Here is a 23,413-nt window from a genome sequence, read left to right as displayed (position 1 = left end):
AAGATCGTTGACATCTAGTGGAAGCCGTAGGTGTTGCGAAATGAATCCTTTCTCACTATGGTATCTATAAAACAATGACACTAAATAGTACAGTCACAAAATTCACTTTTTTTTAAATCTATTTTTCACAGGTTTTTGCCTGCAATATGAGTTTTGTTATACTTACAGACACCATTCAAACTGTTTTAGAAAATTCAGAGTGTTTTCTATCCGAATGTGTTAATAATATGCATATCCTAGCTTCTGAGTTGGTGTAGGAGGCAGTTAAAAATGGGCACATATTTTTTTCAAAATTTCTCAATACTGCCCCCGAGCCCCAACAGGTTAAAGCTCATCAATAAGCTAAGGATCCTGGGACTAAACACCTCCCTCTGCACCTGGATCCTGGACTTCCTGACGGGCTGCCCCAAGGTGGTAAGGGTAGGTAACAACACATCCGCCACGCTGATCCTCAACACAGGGGCCACTCAGAGGTGTGTGCTCAGCCCCCTCCTGTACTCCCTGTTCACTCATGACTGCACGGCCAGGCACGACTCCAACACCAACATTAAATTTGCAGACGACACAACAGTGGTAGGCCTGATCACCGACAACAACGAGACAGCCTATAGGGAGGAGGTCAGAGACCTGGCCGTGTGGTGCCAGGACAACAACCTCAATGTGATCAAGACAAAGGAGATGATTGTGGACTACAGGAAAAAGAGGACCGAGCACGCCCCCATTCTCATCGACGGGGCTGCAGTGGAGCAGGTTGAGAGCTTCAAGTTCCTTGGTGTCCACATCACCAACAAACTAACATGGTCGAAGCACACCGTGACAGTCGTGAAGCGGGCAAGATAAAACCTATTCCCCCTCAGGAGACTGAAAAGATTTGGCATGGGTCCTCAGATCCTCAAAAGATTCTACAGCTGCACCATCGAGAGCATCCTGACAGGTTTTATCACTGCCTGGTATGGCAACTGCTCGGCCTCCGACCACAAGGCACTACAGAGGGTAATGCGAACGGCCCAGTACATCACTGGGGCCAAGCTTCCTGCCATCCAGGACCTCTATACCAGGCGGTGTCAGAGGAAGGCCCTGAAAATTGTCAAAGACTCCAGCCACCCTAGTCATAGACTGTTCTCTCTGCTACCACACGGCAAACGGTACCGGAGCGCCAAGTCTAGGTCCAAGAGGCTTCTAAACAGCTTCTACCCCCAAGCAATAACACTCCTGAAGATCTAGTCAAATGGCCACCCAGACTATTCACATTGCCCCCCCTCCACTCTTCACACCACTGCCACTCTCTGTTGTCATCTATGCATAGTCACTTTAATTAACTCTACCTACATGTACATACTACCTCAAATAACCGGTGCCCCCGCACATTGACTCTGTACCGGCACCCCCCTGTGTATGTTGTTATTTTTTACAGCTCCTCTTTAATTATTTGTTACTTTTATTTCTTATTCTTATCCATATTTTTTGAAACTGCACTGTCGGTTAAGGGCTAGTAAGTAAGCATTTCACTGTAAGGTCTACACCTGTTGTATTCGGCGCATGTGACTAATAAAATTTGACTTGATTTGATTTAACCCATTGTATAAAAATGATAATGCCCTCGAAGCCGATGTTTGGAGAATATATAGGCATATATACAGTTGAAGTCGGAAGTTTACATACACCTTAGTCAAATACATTTAAACTCAGTTTTTCACAATTCCTGACATTTAATCCTAGTAACAATTCCCTGTTTTATGTCAGTTAGGATCCCCACCTTATTTTAAGAATGTGAAATGTCAGAATAATAGTAGAGAGAATGATTTATTTCAGATTTTAATTATTTCATCACATTCCCAGTGGGTCAGAAGTTTACATACACTCAATTAGTATTTTGTAGCATTGCCTTTAAATTGTTTAACTTTGATCAAACATTTCGGGTAGCCTTCTTCAAGCTTCCCAGAATAAGTTGGGTGAATTTTGGCTCATTCCTCCTGACAGAGCTGGTGTAACTGAGTCAGGTTTGTAGGCCTCCTTGCTCGCACACGCTTTTTCAGTTCTGCCCACACATTTTCTATAGGATTGAGGTAAGCGCTTTGTGATGGCCACTCCAATACCTTGACTTTGTTGTCCTTAAGCCATTTTGCCACAACTTTGGAAGTATGCTTGGGGTCATTGTCCATTTGGAAGACCCATTTGCGACCAAGTTTTAACTTCCTGACTGATGTCTTGAGATGCTGCTTCAATATATTCACATAATTTTCCAACCTCATGATGCTATCTATTTTGTGAAGTGCACCAGTCCCTCCTGCAGCAAAGAACCCCCACAACATGATGCTGCCACCCCCGTGCATCACGGTTGGGATGGTGTTCTTCGGCTTGCAAGCATCCTCCTTTTTCCTCCAAACATAACAATGGTCATTATGGCCAAACAGTTCTATTTTTGTTTTATCAGACCAGAGGACATTTCTCCAAAAAGTATGATCTTTGTCCCCATGTGCAGTTGCAAACCGTAGTCTGGCTTTTTTATGGTGGTTTTGGAGCAGTGGCTTCTTCCTTGCTGAGCTGTCTCTCAGGTTATGCTGATATAGGACTCGTTTTACTGTGGATATAGATACTTTTGTACCTGTTTCCTCCAGCATCTTCACAAGGTCCTTTGCTGTTGTTCTGGGATTGATTTTCCCAAAGTACGTTCATCTCTAGGAGACAGAACGCGTCTCCTTCCTGAGCGGTATGACAGCTGCGTGGTCCCATGGTGTTTATACTTGCGTACTATTGTTTGTACAGATGAAAGTGGTACCTTCAGGCATTTGGAAATTGCTACCGAGGATGAACCAGACTTGTGGAGGTCTACAATTTATTGGAGGTCTTAGCCTATCTGAAGCTTCTAAAGCCATGACATAATTTTCTGGAATTTTCCAAGCTGTTTAAGGGCACTATGGTGTTGAACGCTGAGCTGTAGTCAATGAATAGCATTCTCACATAGGTGTTCCTTTTGTCCAGGTGGGAAAGGGCAGTGTGGAGTGGAATATAGATTGCATCATATGTGGATCTGTTGGGGCGGTATGCAAATTGGAGTGGGTCTAGTGTTTCTGGGATAATGGTGTTGATGTGAGCCATGACCACCCTTTCAAAGCACTTCATGGTTACAGACGTGAGTGCAACGGGTCGGTAGTCATTTAGGCATGTTACCCTAGTGTTCTTGAGCACACGCACTATGGTGGTCTGCTTAAAACATGTTGGTATTACAGACTTGGACAGGGAGAGGTTGAAAATGTTAGTGAAGACACTTGCTAGTTGGTCAGAGCATGCTCGCAGTACACGTCCTGGTAATCCGTCTGGCCCTGCGGCCTTGTGAATGTTGACCTGTCTAAAGGTCTCACTCACATCGGCTGCGGAGAGGGTGATCACACAGTCTTCCAGTACAGCTGGTGCTCTCATGCATGTTTCAGTGTTATTTGCCTTGAAGCGAGCATAGAAGTAGTTTAGCTCGTCCGGTAGGCTCGTGTCACTGGGCAGCTCTTGGCTGTGCTTCCCTTTGTAGTCTGTAATGGTTTGCATTTACCAACATATTCAGATAATGATTGACATATTTTAATTAAAAACTTTATTTTTATGAATTTATTCATACTGTTTCATCCTTCCACAACATATAGTCCTGAAACAAATCTAGGCTTGCTTCCCAACCAGCTGGTCGTTCGTTCTATTGGTTTGATTGCCAGAGACGGGACCCAGTCGTTCAGTCTTTTTGTTATGTATCAATGGACGTGACCCAGTCGTTCATTCTAAATGTTCCATTGCCATCTGTATGGCAATGTTCTTATCCCTTGCTTGCTAGGTAGCCAACTATGGCTAACTTACAGTCACGTCAAACAGTGCAGCCAGAATAACAACAGTAGCTGCATTTGTTTAAGCTGTTTTCTAGTAACATTTATTTGGATACATCCATAACAATGAGACATTGAGGCACGATTTCACCTGGCATAGAACATGTGCTCTGTCGTCAGGACACTGTTTTTCAGTGGATCTTGCCAACAACACAGCTAACACAATAACTTCAATCTGAAGCTGGAAAGACTGCAAACTAGCCGGACTTTCGTTCTACCTTTTTTTCAATTGACATTTCTTTGTGTAAATCCATAAAAATGATGCCAGCTGATTCATAATTTTGACTGGCTGAGAAACTCTGCCTGCCTCTCTCTGTCGTCATGACTCCCGACCCCTACAAGTTCATTACTATGGGACAGTTGAAGATCGAGTTTGAGTATTGAAACAATGTTGCAAATGTCGGTCAGACAGACAGCAAGGTTTATACAAATCTCCACTGTTGAAAACTAAATGTTAGTCTCAAAGAAATGCGAGATAATGTTAGGTGCTTTTTATAGTGGAGATCAAGTTTATAACTTCCCTGCCTGGGCTGGTGAGACAGTGGATTGCGCAGTCAGATGGAACAGTGTAAAAAGGGCATTTTAATGTCATAGATTTAGCCGTTGGTAACTTGTGGAATAGACACTAGCTGGAATGCACTTTTAACCAATCAGCATTCAGGATTAGACCTACCCTTTGTATTAAAGCCTGCAGCTAATTGACACCAAAGGCAGAGTGTTATGTGTTGTTGCGCTCACTCACTGTAGGCCCTCAAGAGTTCACATTCCAATTTCATGAGTTAGTGCAGACCAGCACTCTCCAGGAGAGTCAGCTCAAATCATGTCTCTATTTGACTCCAGCGATGACTGACACCTCCAAATTCAAGGTTAACATGTATCCCTCTGGTGGTCGAGTTGACCTATTTTAAGAAATGCCATTGGTTTGTGGAGAAAAAGTTTGATAGGCTGCTGAGGAATTTGTTACAGGAAAAAATCACTGCCACCTTGTGAGGTTAATTTAGGGCTAACGTGTGCCAGCTTATCTGATGGGACCAGCTACAATGTAGCATTCTATCACATATTAACTGGCTGATGCCTCAACTTAACCTTGAACTTAAACTTTTTCTAGTTTCCGCAAGTATGACCCCACCAGGACTAGGTGTTTCAGGGTGATTCTGAGTTACTTGGTTGACAGCCCACACCAGAGACGCAACTTTCATTGGGGACAGGGGGGACATTCTTAAATTGCATTTTTGTCCCTGCCCCGTTTTTCATTGGAATGTGATACAAAACAAGGCAACGGGAAGACTGTTGGAGTGTTTATCCAAATGGATAAAGAAAAAATATATATATATACACACTACCAGTCAAAAGTTTGGACACCTATTTTTACTATTTTCTATATTGTGTCAAATAATATTTTACATTTTAGATTCGTCAAAGTAGCCACCCGTTGCCTTGATGACAGCTTTGCACACGCTTGACATTCTCTCAACCAACTTCACCTGGTATGCTTTTCCCACAGTCTTGAAGCAGTTTCCACATATGCTGAGAACTTGTTGGCTGCTTTTCCTTCACTCTGCTGTCCAACTCATACCAAACCATCTCAATTGGGTTGAGGTCGAGGGATTGTGGAGGCCAGGTCATCTGATGCAGCACTCCATCACTCTCCTTCTTGGTCAAATAGCCATTACACAGCCTGGAGGTGTGTTGGGTCATTGTCCAGTTTAAAAACACTGATTGTCCCACTAAGTCCAAACCAGATGGGATGGCGTATCGCTGCAGAATGATGTGGTAGCAATGCTGGTTAAGTGTGCCTTGAATTCTAAATAAATCACAGACAGTGTCATCAACAAAGCACCATCACACCTCCTCCTCCATGCTTCACAGTGGGAACCACACATGCGGAGATCATCCATTCACCTACTCCGCGTTTTACAAAGACACGGCGGGTAGAAGCAATAATCTCAAATTTAGACTCATCAGACCAAAGGACAGATTTCCACCGCTCTAATGTCCGTTGCTTGTGTTTCTAGGCCCAAGCAAGTCTCTTCTTCTTATTGGTGTCCTTAAGTAATGGTTTCTTTGCAGCAATTAAACCATGAAGGCCAGATTCACGCAGTCTCCTCTGAACAGTTGATGTTGAGATGTGTCTGTTACTTGAACTCGGTGAAGCATTTACTTGGGCTTCAATTTCTGAGGCTGGTGACTCTAATGAACTTATCCTCTGTATCAGAGGCAACTCTGGGTCTTCCTTTCCTGTGGTTGTCCTCATGTGAGCCAGTTTCATCATAGAGCTTAATGGTTCAAGCGACTGCACTTGAAGAAACTTTCAAAGTTCTTGAAATGTTCCGCGTTGACTGACCTCCATATCTTCAAGTAATTATGGACTGTCATTAATCTTTGCTTATTTGAGCTGTTCATGGCATAATATGGACTTGGTCATTTACCAAATAGGACTATCTTCCGTTTACCACCCCTACCTTGTCGCAAGACAACTGATTGGCTCAAACGCATTAAGAAGGAAAGAAATTCTACAAATTAACTTTTAACACATCTGTTAATTGAAATGCATTCCAGGTGTCTACCTCATGAAGATGGTTGAGAGAATGCCAGGAGTGTGCAAAGCTGTCATCAAGGCAAAGGGGTGGCCACTTTGATGAATCTCAAAAATAAAATAAATTTGGATTTGGTTAACACTTTTTTGGTTACTACATGATTCCATATGTGTTATTTCATAGTTTTGATATCTTCACTATTATTCTACTATGTATAAAATAGTAAAAATAAAGAAAAACCGTTGAATGAGTAGATGTGTCCAAACCTTTGACTGGTACTGTATATATATATTTATATGTTATGTCCCCCACACTTCTAAAACCAAAGTTGCGCCCCTGGCCCACACCATAGCTGAACATCCTCAATAAGTACTTTGGTAGTATCTTTTCAGAGAAGTGACTGTACACCGTTTACGAGTTTGAGTCAAATTCCAATGCTATTCAACTCCTGTAATGGGACAAGATGAGGAAGAATGGCTCCAGTTCACTTCCTCTGGTGGGGTTTATAAAGACAAAAGGTAGAGATTATAATGCTCCAAAGAGCTGCGCTGTAGAGGTCCAGACATCTGGAGTCCGCCTTCAGCCCTTTGTGATGTCTCAAGCTGTGATATTCACTGAGAGAATATCAGGCTCATCTTTTCCATTCACTAAGATGTGGGGCACGCCGGGTTAGCTCCACACAGAAGCAATGTAAAACACAGCCAGGCTGAGGCAAAGCCCTCCACACACACAGGTTATGTTCCAAATGGCACCCTATTCCCTATGTAGTGCACTATTTTTGATCAGGGCCCATCAAAAGTAGTGTCATATAGAGGGAATAGGGTGCCACTTGGGACGTACACTGTCTAATGTTAGGCATGACGACAGACTAGTGTGATACTGTGGTGGGGGATGATGAGAGGTATGGGGACTCAAAGTAGGTGCTTGGGGTGAGAACATTTCCGCCTACATTTTAGAGACTGTTACCCTTTCATCGTGGGACACTTGCGATGACTTCAGGATAATTGCTGGCCAGTCAACCACAAAGGAAATGTTTCAAAGACTTAGGACTTAAGAGAGTGTTGAAACCTGAAGCTTGCATGCATGTGTCACCTATGGCTTCTTAGGACATTTTTGACCGATTCCTCTGTGAATGCCTTGTTTCTGTTTCAAATAACCAAGGTTAACTATAACTCTGGAAAATACCCATAGCATGTGAACTCAGCAAGAATTTGCTTTGTGGGCCGTGCAGTTTATGGGTTTGAATGGATTGCAGTTTTAGTGGCATTGTGTCTCAGTCGTCTGCACTTTAAAACAACAGTAAAGGACATCCAGTGCTCTTCTGAGAAGTTACCGTGTGCTTTCCATTAAGACTGTTATTATATAAATATACATTTTCTGTTCCTCGTGTTTATCACACACACATTCTTTTCAGTCATGTCCTTAAGGTTGTTTGGCATACAGCATCTTAAGATTAGTGCTCAGAGTTTTTCCTAGTTAGGTCATGAAAAGGTCAGGAGCTACAGCTGGCCCTCTCTATTATCCTTAGTAATATCCTCTCACATCATTTCAGCTTGTAAATAGAGGTGGCTGTATAGACATGATTTAGAAGTGAGGTTTGTGTGGTTGTCTGACCTGTGATCAAGCACATGCATTAGGGTACGTTCTGTTCTAACCAAATTTCAACATTGAGCATTCCTCAGTGTTTATGCAGGTCATTCTTGGCTAACCAGCGAGCAGCTTTTATCAATGCAGACTTTATGTATACACCAATGTGTTCCATTGCAGGAGAATTTCAGGAGGAAATATTTGAGATTTATTTATCTCTCTGCATCCTCGGTGAGGAACAAACAGCATACTGTGGGCTCTTAAAAATTATACGGAACACATCTTGAAATAAGTTTATTCTTTGGTTCAAATTTGTGGGCTCAATATTGAACATCTGTTGTTGAAACATCCATGTAAATACATCACCATAAAGGTGGTTTATTAAAGTGATATAAAGTAAGGTTTAATGGTGCTTCATCATAAAGGACTGGGGCACAGTACTCTTTTTTTTAAAGTTTAGATGAAAAGATCTTTACTGTAGTTAGTTGATTTATGTGATAACACACCTTGAAACAAGGCCTTGCCCAACTTTGATGTATGTACCTTCATTAGTTTTCACTCTTTTGTTTTGGAGGAATGTCCTATCATCCTGTTATATGAGCTGGGGCTGGGAAACTGGGAGTCTAGGTGGAGGCAGGGCTACTGTGCCAGAGCAGGTCTCTCCCCTGGTCTCTGTCTGTCTGTCTGTCTGTCTGTCTGTCTGTCTGTCTGTCTGTCTGTCTGTCTGTCTGTCTGTCTGTCTGTCTGTCTGTCTGTCTGTCTGTCTGTCTGTCTGTCTGTCTGTCTGTCTGTCTGTCTGTCTGTCTGTCTGTCTGTCTGTCTGTCTGTCTGTCTGTCTGTCTGTCTGTCTGTCTGTCTGTCTGTCTGTCTGTCTGTCTGTCTGTCTGTCTGTCTGTCTGTCTGTCTGTCTGTCTCTCTCTTTTTCTTTCACTGTCTCTCTCTATCACTCTCACACACACACACACACACACACACACACACACACACACACACACACACACACACACACACACACACACACACACACACACACACACACACACACACATACACAAAGCAATAGTTTATTATATCTTCCTCCTCTCAGTTTTTCCCCTTAGGCTTATAGATGGAATCCGCTGTAGAGGGAAATAGCGCCACTGGCCGCCCCACCACAGTTGTTATTGTTTTTGTTGCCAAGCGTCACGCAGCATGGTACAAACCATCCACGTTCTCCTCTATACTCTAGCCTTGTCATCACAGTAGGGTTCTAATAAAGCCTAATGGGAAAGGCACCATGAACTTGACTAATGTGGGGTTGAAAAAGTAATTTGATTTAATTTGAACTATTTAATTAACTTCTCACATAACTGATAGATTGTTTTCTGGTCATGTCACAACTGCAGATAAAAGTTCACACCCTGCAGGGCACTACATTCCTACATTATAACTCAACTGAATAGCATGTTTAGTTTACCCTATTGAAATACACATGATATTATAAAGCCCGCAGTCTCTAACAACGCGTTGCTAGGGAAATCAAGCCTCGGCAGAAGTGGTTTTTACAGTCATTGTGTGAGTTGGTGCCAGTTTGGCACAAACCATGAACTTCTGTGTCTCTAATTTATACATGCCACTGAATGATAGGTAGGGAGATTTTCTGCTGAGTTAAACTAGTTTTTCTGAAACTTAAATTAAACTAAAAAGAATAATAGCCTTCTTTCTTTTAATAGACAAATAAGTTAAACTGTAGTTTTTCAGGATTTGTGAAGGTGTTGTGGAACATCTGTATCCACTTTGTTAAAAGGCTCTTTTAATGGCTTCTAAGGAGCAGGAACAAGTGGAACAGAGACATGAGGTACATGACATCATTCACTGCCACACTATAAACACTGTTTCAGGAAAGAGATAATCATCCATTTGTGTTGTGGCTCAAAGAATTATCAGCACCCAAACAGTGCTGGCCTGGTGAGCACAGCACATGTGATATCGAAACACAAGCCCAGGGAGGGAGTGGTCACTCTGTGGCAAACATGATATCAACAAACATCTTAGCAAACTTTATCCCAGGAAGTAAATACTGTTATGATGTTCAATAAATGATTTCCCTCTAGGCACAGACGCCAGTTCAATGACTATTTTTATTTGATTTACATTTGGTTGAATGAGTTGTCAACTAACGTGAATTTAATATGAAATCAACAAAAAAATTGACAATGACAATGGATTTAGTTTAAAAGTTGGGTGAAAAATAACGATGATGACTTTTTGCAAATCCAATCAGTTTTCTACGTTGATTCAATGTCATCACATTTAATATTTTTTTTGAAATGAGGTGAAAACAACGTTGATGATACATCCAGTTTTTTCCCATTGGTTTGTTCTCTCACTTGGAATTTCTATGTAACCCAGTTTGACTACTAGGATCTATGGGGATTTCTGTTAGAAGTGAATGTAGTTCATGATTTCTATTGGAACCATATGCTGTAGGCTCCGTGGGCGTTGTTATTGCTGGCATTAGTACTGTGTTCTAGTAGAGGCTTGAGGTCACATTCTGGCATGAGATGATGAGAAGTATGTTCATTAAAGTCGATACGCTAAGTCACACCATTGTCAAATGCTCCAAACTGGCATCCACGTCATAAAGAATATTGCACCTGGGTACTGTCAGTGCAAGTGACACTTGAAAAATGACTTATGTATTTATTTTTTGTCATGTTTCACTGCAATGTCTTCTTGGTTTCAGTTGGTTTTGATATACATATTTTTGTTACTTTCTCAAATGTAGCATCATTTGTTCATTTTAGAACTAATGCCCAGAACTCACTTTCTAGTGTATGATTCGGGGAATGGACTATTGCAGCCTACATAATAAACCTCACACATATGGGAATCATGAATGTTAGCCATTGTGGGGATATTTTTGCTTTCCAGCTGGACCATGGCTGATTCTTCAGTCCTGTGGTCTATGCATAAGATAGCTTATTGTTTGACATCAGAAAATACGTTGACAGGCTCAACTTCAAATACAAGCCCGGAGGGTAAGAATGACCCACTGACTCTGGTCTCATTCCAAGGGACCTCTTTTAACTTGTTTAGCTGAATGACATAATCTCTTCACCTACCAGTAGTAGGCCTACAAATGCACTGCATTGACTTCATGGAGCAGTCAGGGGCAGAAAGGTTATCTTTTATGGACTTAAACGTGTAGATATTCCTTTCTCATTAACATTCAAATTAAACATCAGTATATAGATATATAGCCATCCTGGATGACCTAATTGATTCTGAATGACAGCAACAATGACGTAATGCTGTTCCACTGCCTCAGTGTTTTCCATAAGAAGGTATCGGTTTACCACTTGTACCTATGTCTCCTTCTGGAGAAGTGGTCTCAGAGTGATTCAGGACTTAGTTGAGACAGAGGGCCCACCAGCTTCCTCTCCTCTGCTTCTTTCTACCTCCTCAAAGATGCATCCCACTTATGGCTTTTCCATCTTCTGCACCTTCCTCCCCCTGCTGCCAATTTCTGGAAACCCCTTCCCCAGAGTGTATAGAAACAAGCCACATATGTTAGAAGTATCTCACCGGCCGCTGCTGTGTTTCTACTTTTCTACCACACCACCGTTGCAATCAACAGGCATTCCATTTTCTAGTCATTTAAACTAGGCATCGATGCACGTGCAGTCCTGAATTCTAAACAGGAAATCAATAATTAGAAAGGGTTGGATGCCAAGTGGCAAGGAGGGAATGGGGAGGTTGGTTTGCCATGTGAGTTTAAGTTGGTGAAACAAGTTCACTCCTCTATTTCACATTAAAAGGGAGTTTTTCAGAATAATATTTTGTAACTGACTGGGTTCTTTCTGTATAAGTCTTTTGGGTTTAACTACAGCTGAGTGAGTATTTCATCTGTACAAGTAAATCATGTACAGTGGCTTGAGAAAGTATTCACCCCCTTGGCATTTTTCCTATTTTGTTGCCTTACAACCTGGAATTAAAATTGTATCATTTGATTTACACAACATGCCTACCACTTTGAAGATGCAAAATATTTTTTTATTGTGAAACAAACAAGACATAAGACAATAAAACAGAAAACGTGAGCGTGCATAACTATTCACCCCCCCAAAGTCAATACTTTGTAGAGCCACCTTTTGCAGCAATTAAAACTGGAAGTCTCTTGGGGTATGCATCTATAATCTTGGCACATCTAGCCACTGGGATTTTTGCCCATTCTTCAAGGAAAAACTGCTCCACCTCCTTGAAGTTGGATGGGTTCCGCTGGTGAACAGCAATCTTTAAGTCATACCACAGATTCTCAATTGGATTGAGGTCTGGGCTTTGACTAGGCCATTCCAAGGCATTCTATAACTTTCTTACTCATCATTATTCACGATTCATTCAGGATTATCCATAATCATGGTAGCATGCAGATTTATGTAGAAGTGTTTAGAAACAATCTATTTTTATTTACAATAAAAGTGAATCCAAAATGACAATACATTATTTACCATACATTTTTATTGGAGACAAAATAATGTGAAACACAACCAAAACAAACAGCAAATGCATCCAACAAATGTGTAGAGTCATAAACTTGCGTGCTATGAATGTGTTACTACTTTAATACACATAAGTGAATTTGTCCCAATACTTTTGCTCCCCTAAAATGGGGAGTAGGGGACTATGTACAAAAAGTGCTATAATTTCAAAAGGTTCACCTAGTATGGATGAATTAAAGCTGACACTCTGCATTTTAACTTGATTTCAAATCCACACTTTTGGAGTATAGAGCCAAAAGAAGAACAAATGCTTAACTGTCCCAATAATTACAGAGGGCACTGTTATTCATATCATATGCCTAAAAGTACTCTAGAGCTCTTTTTACTTGCAAACAATATAGCTGGATCGCCCCGTCCTGCGCCTAGGGGTCCCCCCCACCCGGTTGCCTGACCCTGCTGAGACCCCAGTTACCATCAGATCCTGCTCAGATGAGGCATGACAAATAATTACCTTGGTGTACATTTATACATTGCATTATCCAAGAGTAGAATCAATGGTTCAATAATTGAAATGACCATTATTCCCAGATCCCAGACCTCAGACTGTAGCCCACCCATCAACTCAAGATGGAACTTTGCATCCATTCACTGGTTGTTATAATATACTGTAAAACTCCCCAGAGCTCTGTAGACTGTTCTTCCCTGACTGGCTAACCCTGCTGGGACACCTGTCACTATTTGATCATGGTAAGGCATGATGAGCATACTGTTGTGTAGCAACTGTGCACCATGACAGTGAAGTCTGTAGAGCTATTTATATGCTATAGTGAAATAAAAGTCACATTGTGCTGTCAAAAAACGTCAGAATATCGGTCTTCAATCGTTTGTCCGCCGGTTTCATCGTTTGAATCAGGTCTAGACTAGTGTAATTGTTGCAAAAAGAATAGCTAACGCTAGCTGACTAGCTTGCTAACATTAGCCAACTTCTGGCTAGCGCTAATGGTTCATCAACTGGCGAAAACTAGCCAAGTTAATTTACTTCTGTTGAAACAGGACAAAACAAAGGCTACAAAACATTTCCATACATCTGTTGTATTCGGCGCATGTGACAAATAAAATGTGATTTGTTAGATTCTGCTACCTATCATAAAACTAGAGGCTAGAGCTGAACTGGCTGCTACTAGCTAGCTAGCTAGTTCATTCACTTCAGACAGAACTTCAGTTGAGAGGGGATGAAACATGTAGGTAATGCATTAGCTAACATTTCATGTCAGTTACACTACAAACTCAACATTGTGAATAAATACTTTTCTTCCCCTGTTAAGTTAAACAGCAGTTACCTTGTCAGCTACATCAAATAAAGAGTAGCCAGTTTCTGCTCTGCTTGCTTTTACAACTCTGAGAAAAAGCACAACACACACAGACAACAGCCGCCTCTGCTCGCACGGTCCTAAATCCAGGTGGTTGATATCGCCAAACAGCCTACCCAACCTCTCTGAGGCGTCCGAATGATCCTAAAGCACACAATGCCGCTTTTTGTATCACAGTGCATTGATAAAACTGGGGGAGACAAAAATGCAATTTCAGAATGTGGGGGGAATCATGTCCCTCCCGTCCCCAGTGAAAGTTGTGCCCCTGGTTTTGGTGGAGGTGATAAGTAAAATGCATGTGTGTTGTTTGCAAAGACCCTGCTTGCAGCCAGGTCTACATTTTAGGGATCTTGCTCTGAATGGTATTTTTCCACCATTAAGAATAAGATGAACACATTGTTGCTGAAAGACCCTGTTATGATGTAAGAAACACACAACTGTAGCACACCCTGTTTCATTTGGTCTTTATTGTGCAGACTTTTTATCAAAGTACACTACAGTATTCTACTAGAGATCTTAAATACAGACAAGGTCACTATCACCACAGTTCTCTAAATGATCATGTCCCAGGGTTTGAATCCCCTCAGATAGCTCAACATGCTGGATCTCATCCTTCCACTCGCTGGTTAATGCGGTCATCTGCGTAAAAGAATTGTTAAGGAATAGCAGACTGAACATTTACAGTTTCTCTGTGGTTCGCTTTCATCCTGTGGACTGATGTATGATGTCATTTCAGGAAAACTTTCCTTTTCATTATTGAACGTTTGGAGGTCTAACTGTCTCTGTCCCAAATGGCACTCTAATCCCTATATAATGCACCATGTTTTGTTCAGAGCCCTATGGGCTATAGGGTGCAATTTGAGACAAAGCCATTGACTTCACGTCTGACAGGACAGGACAGGGGCTGGGTTTGATATGTGTCTCAGCCAGCCCATCAGCCAGCCCATCTGCTGAGACAAGCAAATATCCATCCGCCAGTTCTCATCTTGCCTCCTGTCTTCTCCCATGGCCTGCACTGTCACGTAGCACAGGAATGTGGGCTGGGTCTTTAGGAGAGAGGCTGTTTGTTCAAACCCCAACAGGCTTCACAGAGGAAGGTCTCCACATTTTTTTGACAAAGACAGACATGTAGACAGATGGATAGACTCATTGCCTTTGAAATTATATGGTATTGATCAGGTAATGCTTTCAAGAGATGAGATAACAGCCCAGGCAAGTCAGCATGTCAATTCCACCACAGACGGTTCAGCAAGTTCAAAAATATTCTTGTGATATTACAGTAAATTAAGTATCTTTGGTGGAGAGCCGCCATTGGATTTTCACGACTAGGATCAAAAAGTAAATCTTGCATAATGCTCCGAAAGTGTTTATGTTTAATAGGCCAACTTTTGATCCTAAACTGGATCTTCGTCACCTACCAGCATCTGTCCAGTGACACCCTTTAAAACATGACGAGAAAGTATTGTATGAGTTGCCATGGTCACTCCTTTGATATCCTTGTTCAAAAGCCAAGCAGTTGCAGTACAGCTGGGTCTGGCCTGTGATTCACTAGGTGATAGGATTGTAAAAATGTTTGGGTAAGCTGGAGAGGCTTTACAAGGGAATGCAGTCTTGTGGGGTTGGTGTCTTGCTGGGGTTGGTGCCGGAGGGTGAGTGCCTTACATTCATTATACGGCTATATAACAAGGGCAAACTGTCAAAATGCAGACAGATTTGGAGTGATTATTTCCAGAGAAATATGTAAGAGAGCAGTGAGGAAGAGAGGACCATAGAGGACTGCAGAGGAAGAGACGACTTGGCCTATTCATGTGAAATGAATCATACCTCATTTTTCTTCACAGAGTTTAAACATTCAAGTGGAGGATGTGCGTATCCGGGCCATTCTGTCATCGTACCGCAAGCGCATCCCTGTGACAGAGGGCTACGTGGAGGTGAAGGATGGGGGGAAATGGAAGCAGATCTGTGACGCGGAGTGGACGAAGCACAACAGCAGAGTTATCTGTGGCATGTTCGGTTTCCCCGGAGAGAGGAAGTACAATGCCAGAGTCTACAAGTGAGTGAGGGATGGGACTTTGTTTAACTGAATCCTCTTGGTCCTCATTGGGAATTAAGGCCACAATGAGCTCCTGCCATTCTTTGATGAAAGGGATGGGAGTGTAGAAAGGAATACTATATGTGTCTCAATGGATGGGCAGTGGCAGCAGCAGGTTCCATTTTACTGGAGTGTTATGGAGCAGGACTACTGTAAACATAAGTAAGTAAGCCGTGTCCAAGCCAGAATGGCACATAGGGCAGGAGTCTATCTCCTGTTTCTGTAGCGTGAGGCAGCTGGATGTACAAGTACACCCCCTGGACAGGACATTAATATACATCAGAGGAGGCTGGTAGGTGTAGCTATAGGAGGATGGGCTCATTGTAATGGCTGGAATGGAACAAGTGGAATCGTATTAAACACATCAAACATATGGAAACCCCATGCTTGACTTCCATTTAATCCATTCCAGCCAATACAATGAGCCCTTCCTCCTATAGCTCCTCCCACCAGCCTCCTCTGCTGTACATATTCTTATTATGTCAACTTGTTTGGTTTGGTCAGGCACAGCCCTTGATTTATCTTCAGATGTGTTAAACCTGGGGAGGCGATGTACCATGGACAGTTACTCTCCCAGGCCCAGGGCAACAAGCCGTTGACAGACCCATACCTCATCTCAGTCAAGATTCATTCTTGGTACACATTACACAGAAACCTTGATTCTTAAACTCTGGAGAGGGATGTCAACTCAGAGTTCTCCCATTGTGAAAATTATGAACCCATGTGGTTACTTTTTAACCCCACTATGCTACTGAAAGTTCAGGCTGTTATTCAACAGACTGACAACTCACCAGAACTTTGAGCTTCTTACCCTACCGTGGTGGATAAATCTTTTAGATCTTTGCTGTTTGACTTATACTGTATATTGCATACAGAACATATTTGCCCTAATACAGAGCAATAATGCTGAATTCTATAGAAACTTTCTGTATTCTGCTTCACATCAAACACTCTCATAGAACTTAAGTAACCCCTCCCCCCTTCGTATGTATATATCCAGGATCAGTGCATTCCTTAAAGTAGTTGTAATGGGATACTGACTGGGCTGGGGAAGGATCTAACTCTTATTTACACGTGGAAACCTGCAGAGGAATAGCCAGCAGTTAATTAATCACTTCAAACCTGAGACCTCGTCTCTAGCTCTGAAGCCAACCTTGAATTTACTGTCTCATTCAGGGTAGAGAGGGAGAGAAGTTTTCTCTGCTTAGGTAACCACAGTACAGCAGCACCCTACTTTCCATCTATGTGACTGCCGGCATGCAACCGCTTGAAACTTATGAAACGTGCAGAACGTGTTTTTATAGTCTGCCGTTTGGTCCAGGCGGCGGCAGACAGCCAAGGTCTACAGTTCTTTCATAATCCAACTTGGTCTCTGTTCAAATGCCTCTGTATGCCCGCTTAGCATATTCCAAAATATTTGGAGAGCATAGGATTTAGCAGACGTCATCCGTGCTTTTCAATGGTTTATGTGTGTAGTGTGGTATGTATCATTCCAAAAGCAAATTTTTCAAAGTAAATGGTAGCAGGCACAAACTTTCAAGCTGATGAAAAGTAACAATAGATCACTGTTCCAATTGCCTAATGTGACTTATGTAATATGTTTTGAGTTTACAGCTCCTACCGCCAGTCCATGTTCAGTTTTTACTTGGTTGAACCTTCACAGCTGTTGCTTGAACACATGTGAACGGATCAAGATGCTTCTTTCCCTGAGTTCTATTTATCCATCCTTCACTCACAACTTCTGTATGTCCCCCCCGCAGACTCAGAGGCTTAGAACGCAGGCTTTGGATGGGTTCCGGACAGTGATCAGCAATGTTCTTTTATCCAGGTTCCAAATGGAAAACAAATGCTGTGTGTGTGTCTGCTCCTGTCCTCTTTAATCTGCTTTCATGTACACATCTAAGACATGTGATAAAGAGACAGGACAAGGACAGGCTGTGCTGCCCCAAACGTTCATTATACACGTTGGTTGGCTCACCATTGAAAAGTAAAGGAATTAATTAACATCCCTGCATGCCTGGAGGACCTCAATTACCTCACCTGTTGTTCACATCACAGACTAAACAGGCACACCTGTAGCCTAATACTGAACCCTTTGTTATCGGACTAGTGATGTTATTTTTATTTTTTATTTTCTTTCACCTGGTAGGCCAGTTGAGAGCATGTTCTCATTTACAACTGCGACCTGGCCAAGATAAAGCAAAGCAGTGTGACACAAACAACAACACAGAGTTACACATGGAATAAACACACATACAGTCAATAACACAATAGAAAAGTCAATTTACAGTGTGTGCAAATGAGGTAAGATAAGGGAGGTAAGGCAATAAATAGGCCATAGTGGCAAAATAATTACAATTTACTGTAGCAATTAAACACTGGAGTGATAGATGTGCAGAAGATGAATGTGCAAGTAGAGATACTGGGGTGCAAAGGAACAACAAAAAAAAACAGTTTGGGGATGAGGTAGTTGGATGGGCTATTTACAGATGGGCTATGTACAGGTGCAGTGATCTGTGAGCTGCTCTGACAGCTGGTGCATAAAGTTAGAGAGGGAGATATGAGTCTTTATCAGTATTTAGCAACTAGCTGACTACATACAGTTAATGCTGTAGTGTAGTATGTACAGTAGGTGTTAGGGAAAATGGGATAGCAGCCTTGTGTAAATATTGAATGAAATGTCTGTCTAAAATGTGTTATTATTTGACTACTTTATGTTTTCCCTGTGTTCTCAGGATGTTTGCTCGCAGGAGAAAGCCCTCTTATTGGGACTACTCTGTCAACTGCACTGGAAATGAGGCGCACCTGTCGAGCTGCAAGCTGGGCCATGCCGTGGCAGCGAAGGCCAACAGCACATGTGAAGGGGGCACGCCTGTGGTTGTCAGCTGTGTGCCAGGAAGAGCCTTCTCCCCAACCCCCATGACTGGCTTCCGGAAGGCCTTCAGGCAGGAGGTAGGCACCATGGACTCACTAAACCAATGCATTCTGTCCATAGAAATATAATCACTAGAGCAGATATAGCCAGACCTATTCACTTGAATGGGGATTCCTGTTCTAGTGATTCTATTTCTATGATTCTGTCACCCTCTTTAGAATTGGACTGATTTATGTTGTGCCACTGCAGGGTTATGGCAAATAAAATATAGGTAGGGAAATGCAGTACCAGTCAAAAGTTTGGAGACACCTACTCATTCAAGGGTTTTTATTTTCTTTTTACTATTTTCTACATTGTAGAATAATAGTGAAGACATCAAAACTATGAAATAACACATATGGAATCATGTAGTAACCAAAAAAGTGTTAACCAAATAGTAGCCACCCTTTGCCTTGATGACAGCTTTGCACACTCTTGGCATTCTCTCAACCAGCTTCATGAGGTAATCACCTGGAATGCATTTCAATTAACAGGTGTGCCTTGTTAAAATTTAATTTGTGGAATTTCTTAATTCTTAATGCATTTGAGACAATCAGTTGTGTTGTGACAAGGTAGGGGTGGTATACAGAAATTGCAGCCACATAAATGCTTCACTGAGTTCGAGTAACAGACACATCTCAACATCAGCTGTTCAGAGGAGACTGAGTGAATCATGCCTTCGTGGTCAAATTGCAGCAAAGAAACCACTACTTAAGGACACCAATAATAATAAGAGACTTGCTTGGGCCAAGAAACACGAGCAATGGACATTAGACCGGTGGAAATCTGTCCTTTGGTCTGATGAGTCCAAATTTGATATTTTTGGTACCAACCGCCATGGCTTTGTGAGACGCAGAGTAGGTTAACGGATGATCTCTGCATCTGTGGTTCCCACCGTGAAGCAAGGAGGAGGAGGTGTGGGGGTGCTTTTCTGGTGACACTGTTAGTGATTTATTTAGAATTCAAGGCACACTTAATTGATGGAGATCTGCATCAGATGACCTGGCCTCCACAATCACCTGGCCTCAACCCAATTTAGATGGTTTGGCATGAGTGGAACCACAGAATGAAGGACAAGCAGACAATAAGTGCTCAGCATATGTGGGAACTCCTTCAAGCCTGTTGGAAAAGCATTCCAGGTGGTCAACTCAAGCTGGTTGAGAGAATGCCAAGCGTCTGCAAAGCTGTCATCAAAGCAAAGGGTGGCAACTTTGAAGAATCATAATATAAAATATATTTTGATTTGTTTAACACTTTTTTGGTTACTAATGTTACATGATTCCATATGTGTTATTTTGATGTCTTTACTATTATTCTACAATGTAGAAAATAGTAAAAATAAAGAAAAACCCTTTAACTACATACTGTCAAACTGAGTGGGCTATTTTATCTCTGATCTGATGAATCCTGTGGGAGATCGATAGACAATGGGGTTTTCTGAGATGCATTGCTGTTACTCTGACACTCGATGTTTTGTGAAGCCCATCTGCAGATGTTTTGAATGTACTGTTTTGACTGGTACTGTAGCTGTGGGGGTTTAACTTCATACTGTCAAACTGAGTGGGCTATTTTATCTCTGATCTGATGAATCCTGTGGGAGATCGATAGACAATGGGGTTTTCTGAGATGCATTACTGTTACTCTGACACTCGATGTTTTGTGAAGCCCATCTGCAGATGTTTTGAATGTTTGCTGTCAAGTGATTCATCATGGACTCAGGATCTGTGGGTAGTAGATAATTCATGCTCGTCCATGAAAACATCTTGTGGGAATCCGCGCTAACAGACATTTCCTCTGGCGGTGATCGAATCCTTTATTTCACCCTCTCCCCCTCCTCTATTTCACCCTCTCTCTCTTCTATGTCACCCTCTCTCTTCTATTTCACCCTCTCTCTCTCTCTCCACTATTGCACCCTCTCTCTCCTCTATTGCACCCTCTCTCTCTCTCTCTCTCTCTCTCTCTCTCTCATTTCCCTTTCTCTCTCATTTCTCTCTATTTCTCTCTCGCTCTAATTTTTTTTTTCTCTCTCTCTCTCTCTCTCTCTCTCTCTCTCTCTCTCATTACTCTCTATTTCTCTTTCTCCATTCTTCTCTATTTCTCTCTCTCATTTCTCTCTCTCTCTCACTCATTTCTCTCTCTCTCACATTTCTCTCTCTCTCCCATTTCTCTCTCTCTCATTTCACTCTCTCATTTTTCTCTCTCTCATTTCTGTCTTTCTCTCTCTCTCATTTCACTTTCCCCCTCTCTCTCTCTCTCTCTCTCTCTCTCTCTCTCTCTCATTTCAGTCTCTCTGTCTCTCTCTCTCTCATTTCTCTCTCTCTCTCTCTCTTTCTCTCTCTCTCTCTATCTCTCTCTCTCTCGCTCTCATTTCACTCTCTCTCTGTCTCTCTCTCTCTCTCATTTATCTCTCTCTCTCTCTCTCTCTCTCTCTCTCATTTCACTCTCTCTCATTTCTCTCTCTTTCCTCTATTTCACCCTTTCTCCCACCTCTATTTTGCACAGCAAGTGCTGTAGTCTAAGCCTGCCTGCCTCCCTGCTCTCTTCAACAGTGAAGGGGCGACTCCAAGAGGGTGGCCTTCTAGGCAGAGCTGCAAAGAAAAAGCCATATCTCAGACTGGCCAATAAAAACAAAAGATTAAGATGGGCAAAAGAACACAGACACTGGACAGAGGAACTCTGCCTAGAAGGCCAGCATCCCGGAGTCGCCTCTTCACTGTTGACGTTGAGACTGGTGTTTTGCGGGTACTATTTATTGAAGCTGCCAGTTGAGGACTTGTGAGGCGTCTGTTTCTCAAACTAGACACTCTAATGTACTTGTCCTCTTGCTCGGTTGTGCACCGGGGCCTCCCACTCCTCTTTCTATTCTGGTTAGAGCCAGTTTGCTCTGTTCTGTGAAGGGAGTAAAACACAGCGTTGTACAAGACCTTCCGTTTCTTGGCAATTTCTCACATGGAATAGCTTTCATTTCTCAGAACAAGAATAGACTGATGAGTTTCAGAAGAAAGGTCTTTGATTCTGGCCATTTTGAGCTTGTAATCGAACTCACAAATGCTGATGCTCCAGATACTCAACTAGTCTAAAGAAGGCCAGTTTTATTGCTTCTTTAATCAGGACAATAGTTTTCAGCTCTGCTAACATAATTGCAAAAGGGTTTTCTAATGACCAATTGTCCTTTAATTTGATAAACTTGGATTAGCTAACACAACGTACCATTGAAACACAGGAGTGATGGTTGCCGTTAATGGGCCTCTGTACGCCTATGTAGATATTCCATAAAAAACACCCGTTTCCAGCTACAAAAGTCATTTACGCCATTAACAATGTCTACACTGTATTTCTGATCAATTTGATGTTATTTTAATGGACAAAAAAGTTGCTTTTCTTTCAAAAACAAGGACTTTTCTAAGTAACCCCAAACTTTTGAACAGTAGTGTATATTTCAGAATGCCATTCCTGTCCTTGCTTGGGTTCAGATTGTGCCAATCCCCTTTTCTAAAACCTTTTTCCCTCTTCAACTGCCACAGTTTCACCTAAGAAATATTTAGTCGTAAAACACATACTTACCCAAATACTTAATGCTTTTGGATATGTACACATTTTATGATGGTTTTGGTATTGTTTACATTTTATTTTAGATACCTGTTTAGAATATTCTTGCACTGGGAATAAATACATGTCATAGTTTTCTTTTTTGGAATGGGAACACAAACCACAAAGCAGAGCCAATCCTAAACTGCATGAAAACACCTGTGCATTGCTGTTTGTAATTACAAATCCGCATAAATAAGATACAGTTATGCTACTAATGTATCCCCTTTGTAACGTAGCCTCTCTATGGAGGGGGGTGTGTGGAATCAGGAGCAGGAGAGCAGAAGGGTTCCAGGAAAATCCACCGTTTATTTTGGCCGATCCGAAAAAACACAACGACACATACAGGGGAGAAATCTCATCGTAATGCCTACAAGCAAAATGTCCACGGTAACACATACCGTACAAACAACTAACAACGCCCGTGGTGCAGGCACGCAACCCTTACATGTTGCCTACAGCAAAATAATCTCGCACACAGCCTAACCTGCAGCGGGGAAATATAAAGCCACCGAAATCAACAAAACAAGACACAGGTGTGTAAAACCAGACAGAACTAAATATGAAAAGGAAAATGGGATCGCTGGCAGCTAGTAGGCTGGCGACGACGACCGCCGAGCACCGCCGGAACAGGGAGAGGAGCCACCTTCGGTCGAAGTCGTGAGACCCTTGTTAAATTAAACACTTCCAATTTGCCAAAACCATTAATGGGAGTAACATTTACCTGCTGTGTAAATGTGAAGCGACCCACTCTGTAGCCTCACAGCCTTCACTCAACCGTTCTTCTAGCTTCTCTGAACGTCTAGGAAAGAGCCAACTCAAAACAGAGTTTTGTAACTCTTTATGGATGGCCCCCTCTAGTTATATATTAGTTATATATTTCTCGGGCTCAAGAGTCATTCATTTATAGAAAGTTGACCTCTGTAATTCTGCTTCTCGGACCAGTAAGGCATAATTACCTGACCTTCTATTGTCTTG

The 23,413-nt window shown here is 42.1% G+C and overlaps 1 protein-coding gene across 1 annotated transcript in view; it reads left to right on the top strand.

The window, feature by feature from the left end:
- LOC106580522 (lysyl oxidase homolog 2B) overlaps positions 1-23,413 on the top strand; it is a 44,023-nt gene that overhangs the window by 5,801 nt on the left and 14,809 nt on the right. Inside the window, exons 4-5 of the mRNA XM_014161685.3 lie at positions 15,683-15,894; positions 18,669-18,885. Of these exons, the coding sequence (XP_014017160.1) occupies positions 15,683-15,894; positions 18,669-18,885 (429 nt within the window). The remainder of the gene's footprint in view (positions 1-15,682; positions 15,895-18,668; positions 18,886-23,413) is intronic.

Source organism: Salmo salar, chromosome 20, assembly GCF_965601325.2.
Source record: "Salmo salar chromosome 20, fSalSal1, whole genome shotgun sequence".
NCBI lineage: Eukaryota > Metazoa > Chordata > Actinopteri > Salmoniformes > Salmonidae > Salmo > Salmo salar.
This window is presented reverse-complemented; position numbering and strand designations above follow the sequence as displayed.